The 22,900-nt window shown below is 43.1% G+C and overlaps 1 protein-coding gene across 20 annotated transcripts in view; it reads right to left on the bottom strand.

The window, feature by feature from the left end:
- Positions 1–22,900, bottom strand: part of LOC147006612 (uncharacterized) — a 49,054-nt gene that overhangs the window by 17,452 nt on the left and 8,702 nt on the right. For 19 of the 20 annotated variants that reach the window (XM_085868434.1, XM_085868437.1, XM_085868442.1 and 16 more), the window contains 11 exons: positions 22,529–22,567; positions 17,028–17,076; positions 16,660–16,725; positions 14,154–14,224; positions 10,397–10,453; positions 8,274–8,513; positions 8,002–8,124; positions 7,784–7,847; positions 3,166–3,839; positions 3,007–3,077; positions 1,850–1,906 (listed from right to left, as the gene is read on the bottom strand). In XM_085868434.1, the coding sequence (XP_085724560.1) occupies positions 3,325–3,839; positions 7,784–7,847; positions 8,002–8,124; positions 8,274–8,513; positions 10,397–10,453; positions 14,154–14,224; positions 16,660–16,725; positions 17,028–17,076; positions 22,529–22,567 (1,224 nt within the window). In that variant the 3' untranslated portion in view covers positions 1,850–1,906; positions 3,007–3,077; positions 3,166–3,324. Of the gene's footprint in view, positions 1–1,849; positions 1,907–3,006; positions 3,078–3,165; positions 3,840–7,783; positions 7,848–8,001; positions 8,125–8,273; positions 8,514–10,396; positions 10,454–14,153; positions 14,225–16,659; positions 16,726–17,027; positions 17,077–17,290; positions 17,376–22,528; positions 22,568–22,900 lie in introns of those variants that run through there. The other variant, XM_085868443.1, reaches the window with a different exon arrangement.

The raw sequence follows: 22,900 nt of genomic DNA on the forward strand, positions 1-22,900 counted from the left end.
GGAACATTTGTGTGATGTTTCCCCTCGATCTGTCCAGCCGTTCTGGAGAAGATTTGTTATAGGTTTTAGGGTAAATCCAATATGACTGCCATACCATGTGACCTATGACATCCTGTGTGTGAAGCTTTTGTTGCTCGTGGAGAGGCAGTCACACTTTTAAAGTTTCACCTGGATCTGTTCAGCCACTTCAGAGAAGATTTTTGAAGCTTTAAAAAAACAAAAAAATGGCTTCTAAATCACATGACCGATGACGTCATCAATTATTTTTTTCTGCAGACAATTTTATCCCGAGATGACCCTCAAAATGTTCATACTGATCAGATGTAACCGATCAGTATGAACATTCAAGTAGGCGAAAGATTCAAGGGAAGGATGGCGAAGAGATGTCTGCACTTGCCTGCGGAGTCATCTTGCCGGAGTTTGAACATGGATCCATCGATAAACTGTCACTCTGTTTTACATGACTTGTGATACGTGCTTACATAGTCTTTCAGATGAACGTTAAACCGAGTCCTGTCTGTCCCCGTTGGTGTTAAACATACCATGGAGTGTGCTTGCTCTTCAATTCATGGTTCGGGTGGTGGGCTTGGGATCCCAGGGATCTGAGTTTAAATCCTACTCAGCCATTGAATTAATACCAGGTCTGGTTGACTCAGCCTGTCATCCTTCTGAGGTCAGCAAAATGAGTACCAGCTTGCTGGAATGATTGTGCCATTCGAGTATCTTGTGTTGGAGTGATGACCCATCCACGATTGCGCCCAATAGCCTCGGAGACTGCCTTGGCAGCACCAACGCTCTATGCAGAGTGTGGTCCGAATGCAATGGATACCATGGTGTCTTTCATGAAGAGGACACGAGTCATCGTCGGCACCCTGAAGAAAAATATTTCTGCTATAAAAAAATACAAATCAATTCCTTTCCGGTAAAACCACCGAAATGCAGTATCACCGCTCAACTCCACCGATTTGTCCCTCTTTTTCCCTGCCTGTGGAACCAACTTCCATGTTCTCTTCATTCTCATTCTTCCCTCCAGGTCTTCAAGACATCTCAAATCATCCCCAATACAAAGCCATGATCCTTTCTCCACCCTCGTTAACCCCACCTCCCACTCCCTCACCGCCATCCCAAGCCCTCCTGCTTCCAAATTTCCAGTTTTTCCTTCCTGAGAGTTTCTTTCTGTATCCATCTTGCCCACCCCTTGCAACCCCTCCCCCACCCCTATTCCTCCCCACACCCATTGTTTCTCCAAGTCTCCCTCTAATTCGTCCTTCAACTCCACTCTTGGTGTCTCCCCCACATCCTCCCCCCAAGCTTGAAAATGGTGTCTGACATGTTAATTAATTTGTCCGCAGTGTCAAAGGAATCAATCACCCTACCAAAGATGACAACATATTGGACAAGATTGGTTACCTCACTCAGCTTACCTGGTGAATTGCAAGCCAACATTGACCTCACCATCAATCATGGACTGTCAACCTTGAGTGTGCTTATTTTTTTGTGAATACGGAAAGAAATACCATTTGTTCCTTAATGTGTGTCCTCAATATCATGATTGAAAGTTTGTGTTATATTCATGAAAATGTCTTTTCTAGAAACAAAAGTTGACAAAGGTTAATGTTTTTACTCGCACAAAGAGTGATTTGCCATAAAAGCAAATACTCTGATGATAACATGAGATTAGAGATAACCCGATGAGACGACATCATGTTTGGAGCAGGACTGCATCTTCAAAATGAATGATTCCAGGTAATTGTGCTCGACTAATGTCTGAAACCCCACGTGACGTTTCTTTTATCCCGTATCTCAAGTTCAGTTACCGTGATGATGTTTCATGCACCGATTGATTTACCTTCATATCGGCGTGGACGATGTTCCTGCTGAGCAGGTAAATCAAAGTGGAAACGGCCTGTGGGGGGTAAAATGAAATGATGGTGAGTGAGACAAGACGAGGATTTGCTCCATGTGGATTCATGTTCTACATGATGTTTAAATAGTATGGATGGAATAAGGTTGGAGCATTAACCCTAAGCTGGAGCAAAAGAGGGAGCTGGGACATGAGTGAATGTTGATATTATAGAGTGTGAGTGTGTATGTGTATATGTTTGTTTGGGTGTGCAAGTGTGTGTGTCAGAGCTCAAAACAGCGTAGATTGTACGTGGGGTGGGAATGACACATCTTGACACCGGACAAAGGGAGGTCATACATGGGACAGAAGTTCAGTCATGGGTATACAGAAGCTCTGTAAAAGGAGGAATAATAGTGAAATAAAAAGCAAAAAAGAGGTGGAGAGAGGAGACTAATAATAAATAAAAAACGGAAGAGGGGAGAAAAATGGAAGAGGGGAGAAAAAAAAAGGTGAGGTCAGACAGAACAAATGAAACAAAAAGAAGAGAGAAAAGATTGAAAATTTGTGAAAGACAGAAAATGAAAAGAGCTCATTATTCCTGTTGGATGACAACTCGATGATTCTGAAGATGAGTCTTTCTTCTTTTGTCAATGGGACTGAAAGAATGTCTGGGAAGAAACAACTGGCTTGAAGAGATCCATCTCGTCGGTTCATACATCCAACAAGTGATCGCTCAGGTTCCCAGGTATAAATGTTCTTACAGGTGTGCACGTGACTGTGTGTGTAGATATGGACGCTAAACCGGGCATTCCGTCCGTCGGTGTTAATTGGTGGACGTTAAAGATCTCACGGTGTCCTTTGTGAAGAGAGGGCTAGCTATTGCCTGCACCCTGAATAACTTCTAAATTGCTCCTCTAACTTACAGGGGGCACTGCATTGGTAGCAAAGCTGCACCACGAACAAATGATTATACCCACAGCCATGTGCTGCATTGGAAAGAAGAGAAAGAAGAGGAAAAATAAGAAGATGACTCCATAGATGATATCAGTGGACATTAGAGAGAATGCTTGTGTGGGTTTTTCAAGATGTGATGCATGATCGACTGTCAGGGCCATCTATAGCTCTTCAAAACAGGAATATTTCATGGTCAAGTTCTCTACCTGTTGCAGTGAGCTTGAAAGGAACTGTCCTGTGATCTCAGAAAATCCATCCAACATAATCCTGAACAATCCTTGAAAGAAAGAACAATCCTGAATTACTCAACACGCATTTATCCGATTGGACACCGCCCCCTTTTCCCCAAACAAAGGTTACTTTACCTCAATTTTTTTCATTTTCCGACTCGTCCCACATGAGTCCTTCCCACTCTTCCTCAATTTTTTTCCTTCTCCGACTCTTCCAACATGAGTCCTTCTTCCCACTCTTCCTCAATTTTTTTTTCTTTTTCGACTTCCCACATGAGTCCTTCCCACTCGTCCTCAATTTTTTTTCCTTTTCCGACTCTTCCAACATGAGTCCTTCTTCCAAATCTTCCCCAATTTCTTTTCCTTTTCAGACTCTTCCCACACGAGTCCTTCTTCCCACTCTTCCTCAATTATTTTCCTTTTCTGACTCTTCCCAAATGAGTCTTTCTTCTCACTCTTCCTCAATTTTTTCCCCTTTTCTGACTCTTCCCGCACGAGTCCTTCTTCCCACTCTTCCTCAATTTTTTCATTTTCCCACTTTTGTTCAACAAATTCTTCTTCTTCACAAACAAGCCCTTCTTCCCACTCAAGTTCTATTTTTTCATTTTTCCACTTTTGTTCAACAAATTCTTCTTCTTCACAAACAAGCACATATTCCCACTCAAGTTCCATTTTTTCATTTTCCAACTCTTGTTCAACAAATTCTTCTTTGCAAGCCCGTTTACACCTCCACACTTCCTCCACCAGGACATCTTCAATTTCAATTTCTTCCTTCTCATGCTCCACATCACCATCGAGAGAAGCATTTCCTTGAAAGAAAAGGTGAAATTAGTATAAACACAGATGATGTGAGAATTCAGCACAAGCAAAACCATGGCGGTAATCTTAACACATTGATGTCATTTCAAGATGGTTTCAATCAACTTTTGCCTGTTCTGTCCAGTCGGATATCGTTATCAGGAAAACCTCGATTGTGCCTTATGTTTAATGTCTGGTAAATTTGAACCTTGAAATTCAATAGTGTTCAGCAAAGGTACACTTTCAGCTTTATTCCCAAACTAGCAAGTACTACCCGTCACTTCGCTGACGGGAATACAATGAGGGGGGAGGGGGAGAGAGAGAGAGAGAGAGAGAGAGAGAGAGAGAGAGAGAGAGAGAGAGAGAGAGAGAGAGAGAGAGAGAGAGAGAGGGAGGAGTGGGGGAGAGAGAGATTGGGGTGGAAAAAGAGGAGGGAGGGGTGGGGGATGGAGAGGAGTGGGGGAGGAAGACAGGGGTGAGGGAGGGAGAGAGGGGTGGGGAGAGAGAGAGGGAGAGGGGTGGGGGAGGGAGAGGGGTGGGGGAGAGAGAGAGGGGTGTAGGAGAGAGAGAGGGGTGGGGGAGAGAAAGTGGGGTGGGGGAGGGAGAAAGGGGTGGGGGAGGGAGAGGAGGTGGAGGGGGAAAGAGAGGAGGGAGGGTTGGGGGAGTGAGGAGGTTGGGAGAGTGAGGAGGAGTGGGGGAGAAAAAGTGGGGTGGGGGAGAAAAAGTGGGGTGGGGGAGAGAGAGAGTGGTGGGGGAGAGAGAGAGAGGGTGGGGGGAGAGAGAGAGGGTGGGGGGAGAGAGAGAGGGTGGGGGGAGAGAGAGAGAGAGGGGTGGGGGAGGGAAAGAGGAGTGGAGAAGGGAGAGAGGGGTGGAGGAGAGAGAGGTGGGGGAGAGAGCGAGGTGGGGGGGGAGAGAGAGGGTGGGGGAGGGAGAGAGGAGTGGGTGAAGGAGAGAGGGGTGGAGAGAGAGGGATGAAGGAGAGAGAGAGAGGGGGTGGGGAGGGAGGGGGAGAGAGAGAGGGGTAGGGAGGGAGGGGAGAGAGAGGGGTGGGGAGGGAGGGAGGGGAGAGAGAAGGGTGGGGAGGGAGGGGAGAGAAAGGGGTGGGGAGGGAGGGAGGGGAGAGAGAGGGGTGGGGAGGGAGGGGAGAGAGAGAGGCGTGGGGGAGAAGAGGAGGTGGAGTGGAAAGAGAGGAGGGAGGGTTGGGGGAGCGAGGAGGTTGGGAGAGTGAGGAGGGGTGGGGGAAGGGAAGGCAGACGTGTGGTGGAGTGTTAATAACGATTCATGCCATCAAAATGATTCTTCAGAGAATATAACAGTGAAGATGGAAACAAAATAATGTCTGAAACCCATTTTATACTGGTTAAACTATAAATGCCGCCCACAGACAAACAACGCCCGGACACGTCCAGAGCCACGCCATCTGGACACGTTCGTAGACAAACACTGCCCGTACATGTCTGGAGACAAACTCCTGTTCCGGACATAAACACCGCCCGGACAGAAACACCACCCAGACATGACCGGAGACAAACAAACACTGCTCGGACAGGTCCAGAGAAAAACACTGTCTGGACAAAATTACCACCCAGACACGTCTGAAGGAAGAGAGAGAGAGAGAGAGAGAGAGAGAGAGAGAGAGAGAGAGAGAGAGAGAGAGAGAGAGAGAGAGAGAGAGAGAGAGAGAGAGAGAGAGAGAGAGAGAGAGAGAGAGGGTGGAGGGGGGTGGGTAGGTGGAGGGAGGGGAGTGAGCAGAGAGAAAATGTTATGCTTTATACAATCCAAAAACCTTGAGGAGCTTTCACCCTTGTTTTGGCGGAATTTCAAGAAACAAATTTTTTAAATGACGTTGCATGATTATATGCCTGGTTATGGCTTAAAGATTAGGGTGGTGGGCTTGGGATACTAGGATCCTGAGTTCAAATCCCCCTCAGCTGTTGAATTAATACCAGGTGAGGTTGACTCTGCCTATCATCCTTCTGAGGTCGGCAAAATGAGTGCCAGCTTGCTGGTATCCTGTGTCGGAGTGGCGACCCGTCCAGGATTGTACCAAATAGCCAAATAGACTGCTTAGGCAGCACCAATGCTCTGAGCAGAGTATGGTCCCAATGGATGGATGAATTATAAATGTTTCCAGGAGATGTGCAGAAACATTAATGTTTACTAGCATAACCCACGCTCTGCGCGACATGTTGGGGTGGGTGTGTTTGAGAAAGGAACTGATGCAGAGTATCAGTAGTAATTTTACTTTAATGCAGTAAGTGGAATACGATTTCACTGTTTCAGAACCATTTTATTTACTTTTTTGTACCATGCACCTTATATGGTCTTTGAGATAATGTAAACCGAATATCACGTTACTCGAGCGCAGAACAAAGTCGAAGATAGCGCGACACGAAACCACAAACTCGGAAATAATATATAATATAAACAGATCGCAATCGTGTGATTGGTGGAAAAAAATTTGGCTCAGAAATTTAGAAAACATATTAATACGGCAAACGGCTCCGAAATCGGGTGTTATCAAATATATTTTGCTTTGAAACTCACAAAGAGAAACCATATAACCTTTCTAAAGCACACAGAGTCATATAAAATAACAAATTGCTTTCGAAACAGTCACGAGGACAAAGGAAAATGTGATCGCTCATATGCTGCTGAGGTTAAAATTTAAAACCTCCACAAAATCCCTCTTCCCACTCTTCCTCATTTTTTTTCATTTTCCCACTCTTCCCACACCAGTACCTCTTCGCACTCTTCCTCAATTTTTTTCTTTTTCTCACTTTTGTTCAACAAATTCTTCTTCACAATCATCATAAGGTTTTAACTTTTAACCACCCATCATCATTCAGAAGATATGGGATGAAACTTAGCCACCACGGTGCCCAGGACCAAGCATGTAGGCAAGCACACACACCTACAGAGTCTCTTTACAGACCCAAATCTACCCGTATGTACCTCGACCTTGCAGCAACTGCCGACTGTACTTCTTGATTGGGAGACGAACTGTATTGCCGTCGACTGTCAAGCACTCCGATTAATTGGTTGATCAGGAAGGATTGGCTTGGCAAGCAATAGCAAGCTGATTGGTAATGGCACATGCAAACAAAAAACTAAACATCACCGATTTGTTCACATTTTCAGATTTCGTTCCAGATTTCGAGTTATTTCGTCCATGTGATCCGATCCTCCAAACTCATCTTATATTTCTATCATAATCTTCAATTTGTCTGTGAAAGTAGATCATGGAAAATCGCATCATATAATGCGTGAAATCGCTCCAGGCTCCTAATTTGAAAACTACAGGACTTGGAAAAGTGATGTATACAGTGATTCGTCGCTATGTAGATGAGGCATTTGATGATATGAGTGAGGAAAGTGAAAAATAAACATTTCCAGCACTTTATCGTTCGTAAACCGTTGCGGCCTGTTTCTACTCAAGTTATTCATTGTTCAGCAGGCCGAACGAAATGGCGAATTAAGACCCCAGTGAGTTAACCGAGGAAGGGCCTTAACACCCCATGGAGAGTGAGGTGTCCGAGGATGCACCTGATAAAAGTATATAATTAAATAAGATCGTTAATTATCTTCAAAAGGGGTGTTTAAATGAACCCAAACACCAAAATTGTATTCATGCACTCCAGTGGAGTTACTTCCATACACATGCAAAGTTCTAGGCTGCAAGGTGTCATGGTTTTGTTGTTATGGAAGACACGCACACACACACCAACTGACTGACTGGCATACATTGACATTTATTAACATAGAAGGGGAATTGAAGAACGACTAAAATTGCTTTAAAATAAGCTTTGTGGATAAACCACGGATCTTTTACAGATAACGAACGAACGAACGAACGAACAAACACACACATTTGTGCAAAATACAAATACTAAATGAAACAATGAAAGCTTCCAACCAGACTGATCTTTATGCTGGTAAATGCTGGTATCTTTACCTGAAAAGCCAATTGGGGATAATGAGTTTGTTAATATTTTCATCCAAGGATGCTCCATGATGCCCTGCAAGGAAAACAGAGAAACATGAAAGGACAGAAATCAAAGGACTACATTCTCCAAGAGTCCCCCTTAACTTGTGAACAAGACCCTCTTGCTGAAACTGGTACTTTTAAACAAAATCGAGCTCATTAAAATGTTCAAAGTCACAGCCACTCACTTGCATTGAGATCCTCAGGTGAGGATTCACGCACAGCATCGCCGTTACAAGACAAATGGACAAGTAATCAAGCTTTCCTTGAAGTGCCCAAAGCTGCACATCGTGCGGCATGAACGCCATTTTCTGGAAGGAAAGATAATCCCTTTTAAACAAAACATTAACCCATCCATCAAAATGATATTCTGTATTTGCAATTCATGAACAAAAACCATCACCTCAATGAAAATTCATGATCATTGACTTTTAATAATGATTATTTCTTCACTGCTCACCTGCAATTCCTCTTCTTCAAAAGGGAATTCAGTCGTGAGCAACAAGTGCATTACAACCCCAAGGGCCCAGACATCAGCTGGTGGACCATTGTATGGTAAGTTGCTCCACACCTCAGGAGCCATGTATAAAGGTGTGCCACGATGTCCAAAGAGCTGTTGCCCAGGCTGCAAAGCGACCGACAATCCAAAGTCGGCCACCTTTAGGGTCCAAGTTGAATCGTCAAACAGCAGGTTATCCAGCTGGAGAACAACAGAGTTAAAGATGTCAAAGAATAGACAAAATCAAAATGTTAACATTACATAACCTCCTTCACCTTTGGTGGCAGAAGTAATAAGGGCAGAAGAAGATTTTTTTTTCATCAATTATTTTTTCCTTCTTGAGAAGATTTGAGACGAAGAGGGAAAGGTAAATAACAGAAGAAAAGCTTGAGAAGAGGAGACCCAGGATTAAAACATATTGCATGTCAGATCTGAGGCATGATGCAGAGACGTTATGCAGCTGAGCCCTGAGGCCGACACAAACAGGTACAAATGAGACACAAAAAAGTCAAGTAGATATGGATAGGAAAAGGGAATGTATGCAAAAATACAACGAGAAATCTTCTGAAAATGCAAAGCCCATTTGCGTCCGCTTTGCATTCGGACTCCTTGTTTTTCCGTCTGTCAAACATGACAAAACACCCCCCTCCCCCCCCCAAAAAATAGGACCACTGGACCTGTAGCTTATCTGGGTCCTGGCCTAATAGTCCTGGCTCTGGGGGGGGGGGGGTTCGTGTACATCTCTCTTGCACAGCAAAAGTTGGTATTTTCCCGTTCTATATATTGAAATCCTCAGAAAAAAGTTTGGGTAACACTTCCAGATCAAGTGCATTTTCCCTGTACAGCCCAATATGTGATTATACCTTGACGCTCCACGCTATTCATGGAATAACTCACAAGTAGACAGCGTTAGATTCAAATGTTACATTTATTTATCATGTTTGAACATAGCGAACATAATTTTTGCATGGTTCAATACAATAAACCTGGTTTCTATGTAAAAAATGCCTTATTTAGCGTATTTTTTTCTCCAAAAATCACTTTCGGTTTGAAAGTTGCTCAAACTTCGATCACCTCTCATGCACCCAATTTTGTAGATAGAGTAACCATAATTGGCCAAAAGTTTCCTTATTAAGTCCATTGATCACTCCATGATTCATATTCATGCTTTCGGGCAGTATATAGTGACAGTAGGGTCAAATGTAAACAGATGTCACCCCAACCCCCAAAAAGCCGCTTAAACCAAATTTGGTCAACGGGTTCTAACTTCAAAAATAAGTGTGATAAGAAGCTAATTTTGGTGTCTATGCATAGGTTTTTGATACCAAAGAATTCATTGGCACCATTTTTGGCCTCATTGGAGTGGACCAGTTTTTCCAGTGGACCAGACCAAATTTCCAGTTTTTCCTTCCTGAGAGTTTCCTTCTGTATCCATCTTGTTCACCCCTTGCATCCTCTCCTGCACCCCCATTCCTCCCCACACCCATTGGTTGTCCAATTCCCCATTTATATTGTCCTTCAACTCCACTGTTGGTACTTTTTGAGATATCCTGCATCCTACCCATCCTACCCCCCATCCTACCCCAAGCTTGAAACAGGTGTCTGACATGTTAATTAATTTGTCAACACTTGTCCCATTAATTTGTCCATCAAAGACAAGAAAAGATTGGAAATATCAGGCAAGACAAAATTGGTTACTTTACTTCGCTTACCTGGTGAATTGCAAGCCTTTGTGAATATGGAAAGAAATAGCATTTGTTCCTTAATGTGTGTCCTCTATAATATCAATCAAAGTTTGTTTTATATTCATGAAAATGACTTTTCCAGAAACAAAAGTTGACAAAGTTTAATGTTTTTACTCTCACAAAGAGCAATTTGCCATAAAAGCAATTACTCTGATGATAACATGAGATTAGCGATAACCCGATGAGACGACGACATGTTTCGAGCAAGACTGTATCTTCAAAATGAATGATTCCAGGTAATTGTGCTCTACTAATGTCTTAAACCCCACGTGACGTTTCTTTTATCTCTTATCTCAAGTTCAGTTACCGTGATTATGTTTCATGCACTGAATGATTTACCTTTATATCAGCGTGGACGATGTTCCTGCTGTGCATGTACATGAAAGAGGAAACGGCCTGTGGGGAGGGTGGGGGGAAATGAAATGATGGTGAGTGAGACAAGACGAGGATTTGTTAAATATGGAGTCATGTTCTGCATGATGTTTACATAGTATGGATGGAATCAGGTTGGAGCATTAACCCTAAGTTGGAGCAAAAGAGGGAGATGGGACATGAGTGAATGTTGATATTATTGTGTGGGAGTGTTATGTAGTGTGTTATGTGTTGGTTTTTATCTCCATTTGTGGGTTTCAAGAGATGACAAGAAGTTCTTACAGGACTCAAAATCTTCCCCTCCTTAGTAAAGGATCACGATTCGTGAACCAAACTGTGAAGTTTCGTTCTCATAGCCTCGTTCCAAAGGGCTCCTTTCAAAATCTTCACTGAACCTCTGACAGCTTCCACTTGAAGCTCGTTTGGAGTGATATTCCCCAGAATGATTTTTAAACACTCAGTGAGGGTTTCCTTCATCATTCCTGTCGCTCTGATTATTACTGGTATAATTTCAGCTTTCTTCAATTTTCACATCCTCTTGACCTCATCTTGACCTCATCTTGACCTCAGATCCTGGTATTTGGTCATTTTCCTGATTTCTGTGGCATTTAGTCCAAAGTCATTGGAAACTGAAACCTCAATCAACAATGCTGACTTTTCCTTTTTGTGTTTGAGCACTATGTCTGGACGCAATGCTTTGTTTGCAGTGTCCACACTTGATTGGATCATCTTGTCATGTGTGAGCATTATCTGTTCATTTTCAAGAATCTGATCTGGATTGTGTTTCCATGATTGTTCTGGAACCGGGATGTTGAAATGTTGACAGATGTTCCAGTAGATTACTCTGCAGATGCTGTCATGTCTTTCTGTGTACCGCTGTTCTGCCATGAGTGTTTTACATCCCAAAAGGAGGTGACTGGTACTTTCTATTTCTACCCCACAAAACCTGCATTTGTCCGACTGGCACAATCCTGCCATTTTCTTTAAGGCATCAGCGTCATGTCCTTGGTCTTGGGCATCATGACTTGTTCTCCATCCCAACTAATTTGACCTCTTCTTCGCCATTCAAATGAGCTTTCCTTGTAGATCCCTATTCCTATCAAGCTCTTTTAAAAAAGATCTTCCTGTTCTTTTGTCATTCTCCCATTTGTCAGAGTATAACTGCTGATATTTCTTTTTATGTTTTTCTTTGCAATCATTACCACCACTACCGAAGGAGGAAGGAGGTTATGTTTTAACACTGTCTGTCTGTCTGTTTATTTGTGTGCAGGATATCTCAAAACGTTGTGCACAGATCTGGATGAAATTTTGTGGAGAGGTTGAGTGTGTGACAAGGACGAACCGATTCGATTTTTGTTTAGATCTGGATGCAGCTACTGAAATTTTCAAAGTGATTTTTCACCATTGAGTGCTGGGGCCAAAAACGATATGTAGCCCGATATTTGAAAAATTTATTGGGCCTGATATGTTCCACTGGATCAGGCATTGCATAGCGGAGGTATGCACTCTCCTGAATACCCTTCTAGTTGGGGCTGTGTTTGTTTCTGTTTCGTTTTCCTGTGTAGTACCCATCATTTGCACCTGATTTTGGAAGTTTGTTGCTAAATGGATTAAGGATCCCTTTTCTAGTTTGTAAAATACTTTCTCATGTACAAATTTCATCTGATCGCCTGTTGAGCTTTTCACACACTCCACTAGTCCTAAACATGATGTTCTGTGCACTTTGTTAATCTCCATCAAACCACGTCCTCCTTCTCACCTCAGTAAGTTCAACCTCGGTATGTGTTGGTTTTTATAGAATATCTTGTGAATAGTTCAAAGTTTCCTTGTTTTGATATCTAAGTTCTTGATCTCCAATTGTGGCGAGTTTATAATTGCACGACTATATTGGAATACCGGTACTGCAAGTTGGTTTATATCTTTGGTTTTGTTTCTTGGAGAGAGGGATGACTTCAGAATTAGTCTTTTTCTGCGTTGGTACTCTGGTGATTATTTTAAACATTTTTTGTGTTGTACCTTGGAGCCTTCTTCAATTCCGAAGTATTTGTCAGATGCTTCGTTTTCTATTTCCTGCATTGTTGTATTTTGATAGACTGAAATGTTGTCTCTTCTTTTTGTTTTTCCGTGCACAAATGTGCATTTGGCACATTTGGCACAAACAAACTCCATTTGGATGTCCTCCGAGTACTGTGTGTGTACATGTGTGTGCGCATATGTATGTGTGTATATGTATATATGTATATATATATATATATATATATATACATATATACGTATATATGTATATGTATGTGTGTGTGTGTGTGTGTGTGTGTGTGTGTGTGTGTGTGTGTGTGTGTGTGTGTGTGTGTGTGTGTGTGTGTGTGTGTAAGTGTGTGTGTACAGAGACGTGACAGAAGTAAATAGATACCTTAAATTTCTTCATTTCATCTGTATTACGCAGTTTTACTCAGTGATTTGTACTAATATTCGACTATTTCTTTGCAAAAACGAGTTCGTGGGTCTTGCATGACAATTAACTTTGCCTCTAACCCAGAGAGCACACAAACTTTCCGATTTTCAAAGAGGACGAATTGTTGGCCACTTGGAAGGTGGAGTCAGCCAGAATCAGATAGCTCAGAACCTTGGCATTCCGCTTTCTACGGTCAATCGGGTGATTGTGCAATTCAACAGCAAAGGCAAGGAATCCACAGTTTCCAGTTCTGGTCGACCTGGGCCCTCAGAAAGGTGTCTTCGAGCTGTCAAGCGGTCCATTGAGAAAACTCCCCGTTGTAAGGCAGCAGATTTTGCAGAGGAGGTCCAAGTTAGCTCCAGAACTGCCGTGCGGTACCTTCATCAACTGGACCACTATGGGAGAGCAGCTCAGAGAAAACCTCTTTTTAGACCAACCAACATTCAAAGGAGAAAGAAGTGGGCTGACGAGATGGCCACCAGACCCTTGGAGTTTTGGCAAACTGTAATTTTTTTCAGATGAATCCAATTTGCTCAATTTTCTGACAGTGGACACGTATTGGTCTGGGGACTCCCCAGACAAGAGTTTTCTTTGAACCGATTCCAGCCAACTGTCAAACACTGTGGTTTTTCAAACAGGAAGCCATCTGGAAACTTTCCGACACTGGTTTCAGGATGGCTTCCTGTTGACACCAAGGTCAAAGGACTTTAAAACAGTTACCAAAAATTACGTCAAGGAAAACATCCAACATCAGATATCAAAACCAAATCCCACCGACGACTTGCATTCTCAAATTTATGACTTCCAAGACCATCAAACATTTTTACCTTTTACCAAAGATCCCCAAAGCCAACAACCTGGTCCATCTTATCGATTTCAACTTGCAGTTTCCGTACCAAAATGATCTCCGGTTATTCTGATAAGATGGCTTCTCTCATTCAATCTTCACGCTCTTTCATCAAGGACACTGATCACACACTCACAACAGTCATCCTCTCATGCCTCCATTATCAAATGTTCCTCACCATGTTCCCAATTGCTCAGGCTTTGCCGTTTTTGCCGAGACATTGAAAACTTCAAATCCATGTTAAATGAGATGTGTAAGTTTTTTGCTGAGTTTGCCTTTTCCAGCTCCACTGTGGCTGGAGCACTGGAGCAGGCCCCCTCAATACCGTCACATGGATCTTTAAAACTCCTTAATTTTCCATTCATCATGTTCAAAACTCCATTATTAAACCCCCCAATTTAATTAAATTCCAATGTAAGGCTTACCTGGTACATTATTGGTCTCACCAAATCCGCTGAGAGTTTCCCATACTTGACCAGAAGGTCTATCAGTGTACCTGTGAACAAAACAGCAAGAACTGTCTTTGGGCATGCTCCAGAAGTGTTGTCATAATATCCTTAATTGAGCACCAAAATGTAGAATGAAGACATCCCAGGGCCAAAGATTCAAGGGAAGGATGGCTAAGGGATGTCTGTACTCACCTACAGAGCCATCTTGCCAGAGTTTGAACATGCGTCCATCGATAAACTGTCACTGATGTTCTCAGGGATCAGACGTCACGTGGTTTTTGTTTCTTTTTTCCCAAGTTGCAAAATGCAATTTTCAATGAGCCATGAATAATACACCGCCGCAAAGGTGAAGATATTTCCCGCGAGATTTGGATGTCCTCCAAGTACATGTCCTTTACTGACGGACATTAGATCGTCCGTCATATGGGTTATAGTGTTAAACTGCAGTCAGCAAAGCGACAGGACGGGTTTAGTGCTGGACGCCGGGATGACGTGCACGTCCATGGAGGCCTCGCCTCGTGATAGACAACACGTTGTAATGACTTCCCCAACATAACGCTGTCATGTCATCCCAGTGAAAAGAGCATGACAGACAGAAGGACAGACGGGGGAGATCCGGCTACTTTATTATACACACGACATTACTCGCAAAAGTACCCGTCCCCAGTGAAAAGTTTAAGTTGATCTGTCAACATAAATTATTTCATGGATTTCAAAAAGGTTAATTGTGTCGCACTCTCCATTTCACCGAGAGCTAAGGCTCTGAACTAACACTGCCCACCACAAAATGGTGGTGCAATATCAGGCAGTGGAGGTTCAATTTGTTTAAAAAGAGTATAGAATCATTTCAAAAGTGAATGTTGAGCTTTGCCTGCATGCTCAGCTTTTTAAACACAGCGTGGGAAGCAGCTGCCGTGCACGAGAGACAGACAAATGCACAGAATGATACCACAGTTCGCAATATCAATGGACGTTTCCATGAAAGTTATAAGTACTGATATTCAATGAGCAATGCCGTCTTGTTTTTATCTATTTACTGGTGTGGATTGGCTCATTACGCTGGCCTCTTCACGTATCGTTGCAGAGATTGACGTCACAGATTTGCTGTGTCGTCATGATTTACACCAATCGTAATACAAGCATTTATTTTGTCCAAATTTATTTGTAATATTGGAGTTATTATATTTATTTGAAATTTATTTGTCATATAAAAAGGTCCAGGTGGTCTAAATGGTCAAGGGTCTGAGCTGTCTAATCTGTCTGAAAGGTATAAGGGGTCTGAAGGGTCTGAGGGGTCCTTTTAGTCCTCTGGGTCTTAAAGGGTTTTCAATGGTCGAAGGGGTCGCAGCAGTCTAATGTGTCGAAACATACATTCCAATAGTCCGTAATTAATAGACGTATTTGTGTGAAATCAGTGTGCAACTGACGTTCAAACAGTTTGTAATTAAAAGATACATAGTCACACAGCTTCGCTGTGAAAGGACCATTCCGAGAGTAGGAAATTTATAGACGTTTATGTGGTTTGCAACCAACATTCAAACAGGACGTGATTGATAGGCATTTCGTCACACGGCTTCAAGGACTGACTGACACAGCTCACAATACTCTGTTATGGTAGTTTCTTTGGATGTTTTGCACCGCATTCAACAGCTCAGTTCATATTGGTGATGTGTCTGGGTGCCCATGGTAGCGTTTGAGACCGGTTGATTTAGATTGTTGGCCTCGACGCATCGTGCCGGATGAGTAACACAAACGATTTGACATATTCATCGTTTCTATATTACCTCCATCAACAGATTAACAAGATGGCAGGATAAAAGTCGTAAATGCTGAGTTGAACAAACGTCCTGAACTCAAGGACTCAGTTAAGTAAGGCACGTCGTCTGGGATCCAGTCGTCGGTTTGCTGCCGAACGCTGCTGATTGTGACGTCATTGATTCCCTCTTTGAAAATTCTATCTAGATTCGATTTTTTGAATCCGCTATCACCTGCGTAAATACATGGAACACATAATGTGAACATTTCGGAAGTATGAACAGAATATGTTCGGAGAAAAGTGTGTTCGCAGGAGAATCGCTACATCGACGAACCTTCGGCCTTTCATGGGTGCACATCGTCGGGAGTTTTTGCAGTATGGGCTGCAAGATATTAACTTTTTGGACGAGTTGATCAGGAAGGTCTCCAAGTGTTTCGTTGTGCAGAGGCACACCCCCTTTCTCACAGGTACGTTTTCAAGTATTTTCGGCTTTTTTGAAAGTTATTTTTCATCGTTTCATTCTTCAATTCTTATCTAGCAAGCCTGAAATATGTCCAGGCTGCTCCGATTGACATAATAATAATAATAATAATAATAATAATAATAATAATAATAATAAAAGTTCCTTTCAAAGTTACCAGTCAATGCATGAGCTCAGAATGAAATCTCAGTAAAAGCAAACTAGTTATGTGCACAGGTGCACCTTTGAGACATTAACACTCTCACCTCCTCGCACAAATTCCATGGCCATGTAGACGAATGTTTCTGAATACTTGACGAACAGAACATCAACTGTATATAGAGAGAGCAGAGTTTCACAAAGTTAAATGAATACAAAGTTATTCCAAAGGCTTTTTTACATAAAATTCCAGAGTATAGCATTATGACTGTCGCATACAAATTCCTTATCAAACACATATTGGCAAACATTATAAACATTTTGTTTATATTTTATGGTTGTAGTTTCAATTTTAAAGCTGTTTGTGCATGTCACAACATAAGAGAGGTCCTTGTGCTTAAACAACAAAAGACCTATTGTGTTTAGAAGTATGAAAAGTTCCATGCCAATGGGGGGAAAAAAAAACGATACATACTGATATTCGGATGTTTTAGTGAAGAGATCAGAGCAGCTTCCCTGAAAAACTGCAAGAAGAACAGAAATATGTCCATATTATATAAAGTTAAAATAAATAACAGACTTGGAAACAAGGCTGAGGAGTTCCTTCATGGTGCACCTCACCTCAAAAGCCAACAACAGACTTGTCATCCTCCATTGTTCTCAGCTATTGCATGAAAAATCATAACTACTCAGGTTTACAAGGCATTTGTCCTCAGTTCAACAGAATATTGCTCTCGCCTATTTGATGGGTCCCCAGCATCACATCTGTCTCTTCCACAGTCTGTGCAATCTGAAGCTCTCAAATTATTGGCATCTCCAGCAATGTGACCACAGTACAAGATCTGTTTTTCTCACATCACAGAGAGGTCAGTGACCTGCTTTTATTTTTTTTTAACCACCTCTTCTGCAGGAGCCTGGAATATCTTCCCCAGCTTTCCTCTCTCCTCTCTCTCTCTCATCATTGTGACCCTCAACAAGGTGCTCCAGGATGCAATTGGTCTTCCAGTTACAACTTCCTGGTGAAGTTCCCAAGATATAAACTTTCCACACACCTCCGCTCTTTTTTTTTCTTCTTTTTTGTATACCTTGTCGAGGCTCGTGTGAGAGCCAACACACAACACACAGCAAGGGGGGCATGAGACAAGAGGGGCGAGAGTGGGAAGGACAAAACAGTGGGGAACAGAGACATTAGGAGATCTGTGGAAGAGAGAGGGATGGGTGGGGAACATGGGGAATACAAGATGGACATTACAGGTACTTTCAGGAAGGAAAGCAGGCAATTTGAAGGAGGAAGGCTTGGGTGGATTATCAGGAGTAGAAAAGATTGAGGATTTGGATGGGGGATGATAAGAGGTGGTGGTGAACAGCTGTTTTGAAGGCGTGGAGGGAAGAATGGGATTGAATAGAGTGAGGGAGTTTATTCCAAAGGTGGGAAAAAAGAGGAATGACAGAGTGAAGGTGAGCAGTGATTCGTGATTTTGGTAGTTTTACCAGAAGGGGTTGTTGGCCGACATTGAGCGCCCTGCGGAGATGTGGTGGGGACAAATCGCAGAGTGAGCAGGGAGGAGGGAGGCTGGAGAAGAGATGGGAGAAAAGATAGAAAGACCACCGACCAGCCTGCGGTGAGAGGCCCAAAGAGAGCCTCATCGCGGGAGATGCCAATGATCCGAAATGCCTTGGTTTCCACAGCGTGAAGCCGAGAAAGGTGGGAGGCAGGAGCACCAGCTCAGAGGGGAGAGCAGTACTCTAGATCAGGCTGTGGACGAAAGCTTTGTATGTGGTCAGGAGCTCAGGTGGGCCGAGGAATGATTTTGCATGACGGAGGATTCCCGGTCGGTGACTGGCTTTGGAGGTGAGGTTTGAAATGTGGCTTTCCCAGGAAAGATCATGGCAGATAGTGAGACCCAGAAGCTTGAAAGAAAGGACTTATTCAGGAGGATTATTGAGAAAGTGGATGGTGTGAGGGGGCGGTTCTAAATGGTCCTTTTGGAGAAACATAGTGAGAGTGTGAGATTTGTCCGGATTGAAAGACATGTTCCACGTGTTGGACCAGTTTGTGATTTTATCCAGATCTGCAGTGAGCGAAGAAGCTGCTGCTTGCCGGTCTGAGGGATGACCGATGGTACAGCAGAGGGTGGAGTCATCAGCAAAGAGAAATAGAGGATTTTCCAGAGAGTCGGAGAGATCATTGATGAAAAACAGAAAAAGAATAGAGCCCAGAACGCTGCCTTGAGGAACTCCAGCCTGGACAGGAAGAGGGGATGAAAGAACTCCATTTTGGTCCAGACGTTGACTGCGACAGGAGAGGAAGTCTGCGAGCCATGAGTGGAGATGGCCTTGGATACCATAAGTAGAGAGTTTGGTGAGCAGGGCAGGGTGCCAGACTGTGTCAAAAGCACGCGATGTGTCTTGGGATATGGCTCTGATTTCATGTCGTGCATTGAGGACCTCCATCCATTGTTGGGAGAGCAGAAGCGGCATATCCATGGTAGAGTGACTTGGTCTGAAACCAAATTGAAGATCGGAAATCAAGCCATTGGAGAAGAGAAAGGATATAATGTCTGAAGCGATGATGGATTCCATAACCTTGGTGATGATTGGGAGAAGCCTGATTGGTCTTCAGTTGCAGGGATCTGTTTTTGCACCTTTTTATGCAGGGCAGTGGTGTTTGCTGATTTCCAAGCAGATGAAAGATGACCTTGGGCAAATGAGAGGGTGAGTGGAACAGAGGGAGGGTGAGCAAGAGCAGAAGAATAGTTTCTTTGGATAATAAACTCAGAAACTCATGGAAATAACTCATAAACTTTGAGGACACGTGGGCTGATGCCGTCTGGACCGGTTGCAGAATCTGAGTTGAGGTTTAACAGCAAACTCTCCACCTTGTCAAGAGAAAAGGATACAGAGTCCAGGGACAGTTGGGTGCGAATGGGTAAAGTGGGTCGAGAGAGCGATGGGTTTTGGACACAAGATTTAGCTGCAAACACCGAGTTTAGGTATTCAGCTTTTTCATGTGCTTCAGCAAGTCTTCACATTCAGAATGCTTCACATTCAGCAAGTCAGCAGTGCGGCCATTTGAGGTAAGGGAGGGGATGGAGGGGGGAACATACATCAGAAACAGATTTGATTAGACTCCACCAGGATTTTGAGGAGGGAGAGAGGTATGAAAGTTCGGACTTGAGCTTTGAAAGATGTTGTTTTCTGGCTCTCCTGAGGGTAGATACACACTTGTTCCAAGCTTGATGGAAGGAACTGAGATTACCCTCAGTTGGGTTTGCTTTCCATGAGGCAAAGGCAAGTTGTTTCAGGACAACTGCCTCACCACAAGTTTCAGTGAACCAAGGGCGGGAGGAAGGGTAGGACAACTGAAGACGAGAGGGGATAAATCTGTGCATGAGGGAGAGCAAGTTTCTTTGAAAGAATTCCCAGGATGAGTTGATGTTTGAGAAAGTAGTGATAGGAGACCAGTCTATAAGTTTGATAGCTGCTTGGAGACCCTGCCAGTCAGCTTGAGTGAAATGCCAGACTCGACGGCGGTGAGGTGGTTCTCTGATAATAGCCAGAGAGATGTCCACTTTGACTAGGACATGGTCAGAAGAACCGATTTGAGCGAAGGAAGAGCAGCAGATATTGTCAGGGAAATTTGTCAAAATCAGATCCAGAAGAGGTAGAGTACCATTGGTTGAGATCCGGGTCGGGAAGTTGACCGATTGAGTCAGTCCCAATGAGTCGCAGAAAGCTTTTGCTGAAGTACCATGACAGGTGAGAGAGGTACCCACACCTAGCCAACTGGCATGATGACAATTGAAGTCGCCACATATAAGGAAGAGAGACTTTGGATGAGAAGATAGAAGTTGGTTCATGTTTTCGGATAGTGAGGTGCAGATGGAGTCATCACTGTTTGGTGGACGGGACAGTACACATAAATATGAGGTGGGAGTGGAGGGGAAGCGGTAGCCAGAGGTATTCCTGCAGGTGTGGGGGAATGAGGGCAGTGCATGGAGAGTGAGGAATAGAGTCTTTGATGAAGAGAGCAACTCCTCCACCAGGGCGAGGCTCAGGTCTGTCATAACGGAGGAGGGAGTAACCAGGGAGAGATACTTGGGAGTCAGACACGTCTTGGGGGAGGAAAGTTTCTGTTCAGCAGATTATGTCTGGTTTGTCAGTGGAAACCTGTATGGAAAGTTCTGAAAGGTTTGAGCGAAGGCCCCGGATATTTGTGGCCAAACCGCCCCGCACTTGCTGATTGGACGGATCAGAAGTGGGCATGTAGCATTCCTGATCCGAATTCTCCTCGGAAAGGCCGCATTTTGCACTCGCGGCTCGGCGCGCGTCCCGCACGAGCCCAGGACAGCCTGACGCTCGGTGCTCACAAGTGGTGCGGGAATGGCCACAGAAGGAGAGAGGTGAAGGTGGTGGAGTTTATGGTGGTGGTTTATGGCCATGGCGCCGTTTGGAATGGCGGTGATGCGATGTTTGCGGGAGCGAGTTGTGAAGGTAAAGATCATGGCTGTTGGCGTTGTTGTTGTTGTGAAGGGGCGTTGTGGTTGGTGGTTGTTGTGTGATGGCGGTTGAGACGTGGTTGGTTCAAAATAAAGATAGAACAGAAAAACGGCTATCTCAAAGCGTCGCAGCCCGAATGAATCACATTTATTCCCTCTAAACAACGGGTTTGGGGCTGACTACACATGTACTTACAGAGATATCTCACCTACGGGACCTGAATGGTGGTTTGCGAATTTCCACAACCGTAACAATATTATAATATATATATATATATATATATATATATATATATATATATATATATATATATATATATATATATATATATATATATATATATATATATATATATATATATATATATATATATACATATATAACAGCCTGCACCTGTTGAGCCTGTGGAGTAATTGCTGAAATCTATCTATCCGGGTTCTTCCCGACATCTTTGATGTTCCTTTCACATTTCTCTCTGCTTTTTCACATTTCTCCTGATTCATCCTCATGTTTTCTTTTTCTTTTCATTTACCTATTTTACTCCTTATTTCTCTCTTTCTTTATCTATTTGTCAAGGAGAAGTGAATTCTTGCAGAAAGTTTTCTGTGAGGTACACTTGGCTGTGCCTGGATGGGTTTGATGGTCATCCAGTGGCGGCTGAACCCCAAATTCTATCCAGGTTCCTTCTGATGACTCCAATGCAGTATTTAATCTTCCGTTTGATGATGTACAGTATGTGTATATGTCCATGTATATCGCACCTATAAAAAGTCTACACCCCCTTTCAAAATTTTCACCTTTTGTTACTCTTTTGCCTGAAATGAAATTGCCTTAAATCACACTTTTCCCACGTTTATTTACATATTTACATATCGTAATAAATTTTCTGAAATTTGTATAATTTGTTTTTCACTTCGAATTTGTGGGTTATGATATGTAAATAAAAGTGGAAAAAGTCTGATTTAATGCAATTTAATTCCAAGCTAAAAGTCAACAAAAGGTGAAAATTTTGAAAGGGGGTGTAGACTTTCAATGGGCACTGTTTATATATTCTTGGAACAATGATACAATCAGCCATAGCGCATCATTGCCTGTAGTCTGGCCACACATTTGACTTGGATGGGACTCGTGTACTAGACATGACCTCCAAAAAAACCCAACAGATTGATACTGGAGGCATGGCACGTCAAGAGCCAAGAGGGTGGTCTAACTTGTGAGACTGTGGACATACCCACACAATACACACCTCTGCTTCAGATGGCAAAAACTGGATGGTGCAAGCAACGGGATAAGGTGAGCAAATAACAGCAAACTGCTTGGTCCTCAACACCACACCCTTGCATACACAACACCAAATGGAAACTCTGCCAACCTCACAACCCACATATCATCACATCCAACCCAGACACGGATTGCCAACCTCATCCCACCCCCCCCCCCCATTTTCCCCGGCACCCCTTGTTCACACAAACTTACTTCACTGCAGTTTCCTTTCTTGCAACATTTGACAGCCACCTGCAAAAGATGTAAAGAAACAACTCATCTCACAATTTCTGCAAAACAACTAAACATGGTAAATGTGAATACAGTAAGTTCTTAAATATCACGGGTTTTGACCAATCAAGGCAACTTCTTAATGAACCAATTTAATCATCACGGGGTTAATTTCTACCTCTTGCCGGATTTTGAGCTGACCTGTGATGGTTATCTCGCACCACGAGCCTTTCACACAGTTAATATAAGGGAATGACGCCAAAGTGTAAAACGATAAACAAAAGTGAACCTTTTAATTTTATTTATTCCTTGGTTTACAGAACTGCAGAAGGATGTAAAAAAATAAACACATTA

The sequence above is a fragment of the Eptatretus burgeri genome, unplaced genomic scaffold (assembly GCF_056783735.1).
Source record: "Eptatretus burgeri isolate ZD-2024b unplaced genomic scaffold, Ebu_testis_v1 Ebu_testis_scaffold_3161, whole genome shotgun sequence".
NCBI lineage: Eukaryota > Metazoa > Chordata > Myxini > Myxiniformes > Myxinidae > Eptatretus > Eptatretus burgeri.